This window comes from Poecilia reticulata, linkage group LG20 (assembly GCF_000633615.1).
Source record: "Poecilia reticulata strain Guanapo linkage group LG20, Guppy_female_1.0+MT, whole genome shotgun sequence".
NCBI lineage: Eukaryota > Metazoa > Chordata > Actinopteri > Cyprinodontiformes > Poeciliidae > Poecilia > Poecilia reticulata.
Genome location: NC_024350.1, coordinates 25,783,427 through 25,784,468, shown reverse-complemented (window position 1 = coordinate 25,784,468; position 1,042 = coordinate 25,783,427). Strand labels below are relative to the sequence as shown.

Below are 1,042 nucleotides of genomic sequence, written 5' to 3'. Positions count from 1 at the left end.
CCTCTCCTCTCCTCTCCTCTCCTCTCCTCTCTCCTCTCCTCCTCTCTCCTCACCTCCTTTCCTCCTCAGCTCTGTGCGACATGCATCCGATGAGAGCGCTCTTCCTCATCCCCAGAAACCCGGCGCCGAGGCTCAAGTCCAAGAAGTGGTGAGTGTCCTAACATCGTTTCAGAACTTTCCTCCCGGACCCTGAACCGGGTCGGTCGGTTCCGCAGGTCCAAGAAGTTCCAGTCGTTCATCGAGAGCTGCCTGGTGAAGAGCCACAGCCAGCGGCCGAGCACCGAGCAGCTGCTGAAGCACCCCTACATCCGCGACCTGCCCAACGAGCGCCAGGTCCGCATCCAGCTGAAGGACCACATCGACCGGACCAAGAAGAGGCGCGGCGAGAGAGGTGCGGCTCCGCTCGACCCGCCGCCGCCCGCCAGCCGGCGCCGCTAACCTGTCGTTTCCTCACAGATGAGACGGAGTACGAGTACAGCGGCAGCGAGGAAGAGGATGAAGAGCGGGACGTCGGGGAGCCCAGGTAGGAACCAAGTCTGGACCTGGTGCAGAAAAACGTTCCCTCAGATTACAGCCAAGAGCCACGGCGTTACAAAGCTAACACGTTAGCAGCGTTAGCCTAGCTAGCATTACCTCCTGCACACAGCCGTCTCTGGGAGTGTGAATAATGTAAATAATCATCTTTAAATGGCCAGAATTATGTGTTTTCGGTTAAAATCCTCATTTACAACCAGAAAGAAGCTGCAGACTGATGATCTCCTTCATTTCCTTCATGAATGTTTATGACTGAGTCATTCTGTAAATACTTTTAATGCAAAGTTTACATTTTTATTGCAAGTTTTAATGTAATTTTGCATCAAAAGTGTCATTATTTACCAAGTAATGCAAAGTTGACACTTTAAATGCAACTTTTAGTTCAACATTCCAGTAAAAGTGTCATCAACAGTCAGACTTTCATGAAGCTTCTTCATGTTTATGACAGAATCCTTATCTCTAAGCTAGCATCCTTATCTCACAGTTAGCATGCTAGCATCCTTATCTC

The 1,042-nt window shown here is 50.4% G+C and overlaps 1 protein-coding gene across 1 annotated transcript in view; it reads left to right on the top strand.

The window, feature by feature from the left end:
- LOC103457030 (TRAF2 and NCK-interacting protein kinase-like) overlaps positions 1-1,042 on the top strand; it is a 62,542-nt gene that overhangs the window by 35,438 nt on the left and 26,062 nt on the right. Inside the window, exons 8-10 of the mRNA XM_017301788.1 lie at positions 67-148; positions 216-391; positions 457-523. Of these exons, the coding sequence (XP_017157277.1) occupies positions 67-148; positions 216-391; positions 457-523 (325 nt within the window). The remainder of the gene's footprint in view (positions 1-66; positions 149-215; positions 392-456; positions 524-1,042) is intronic.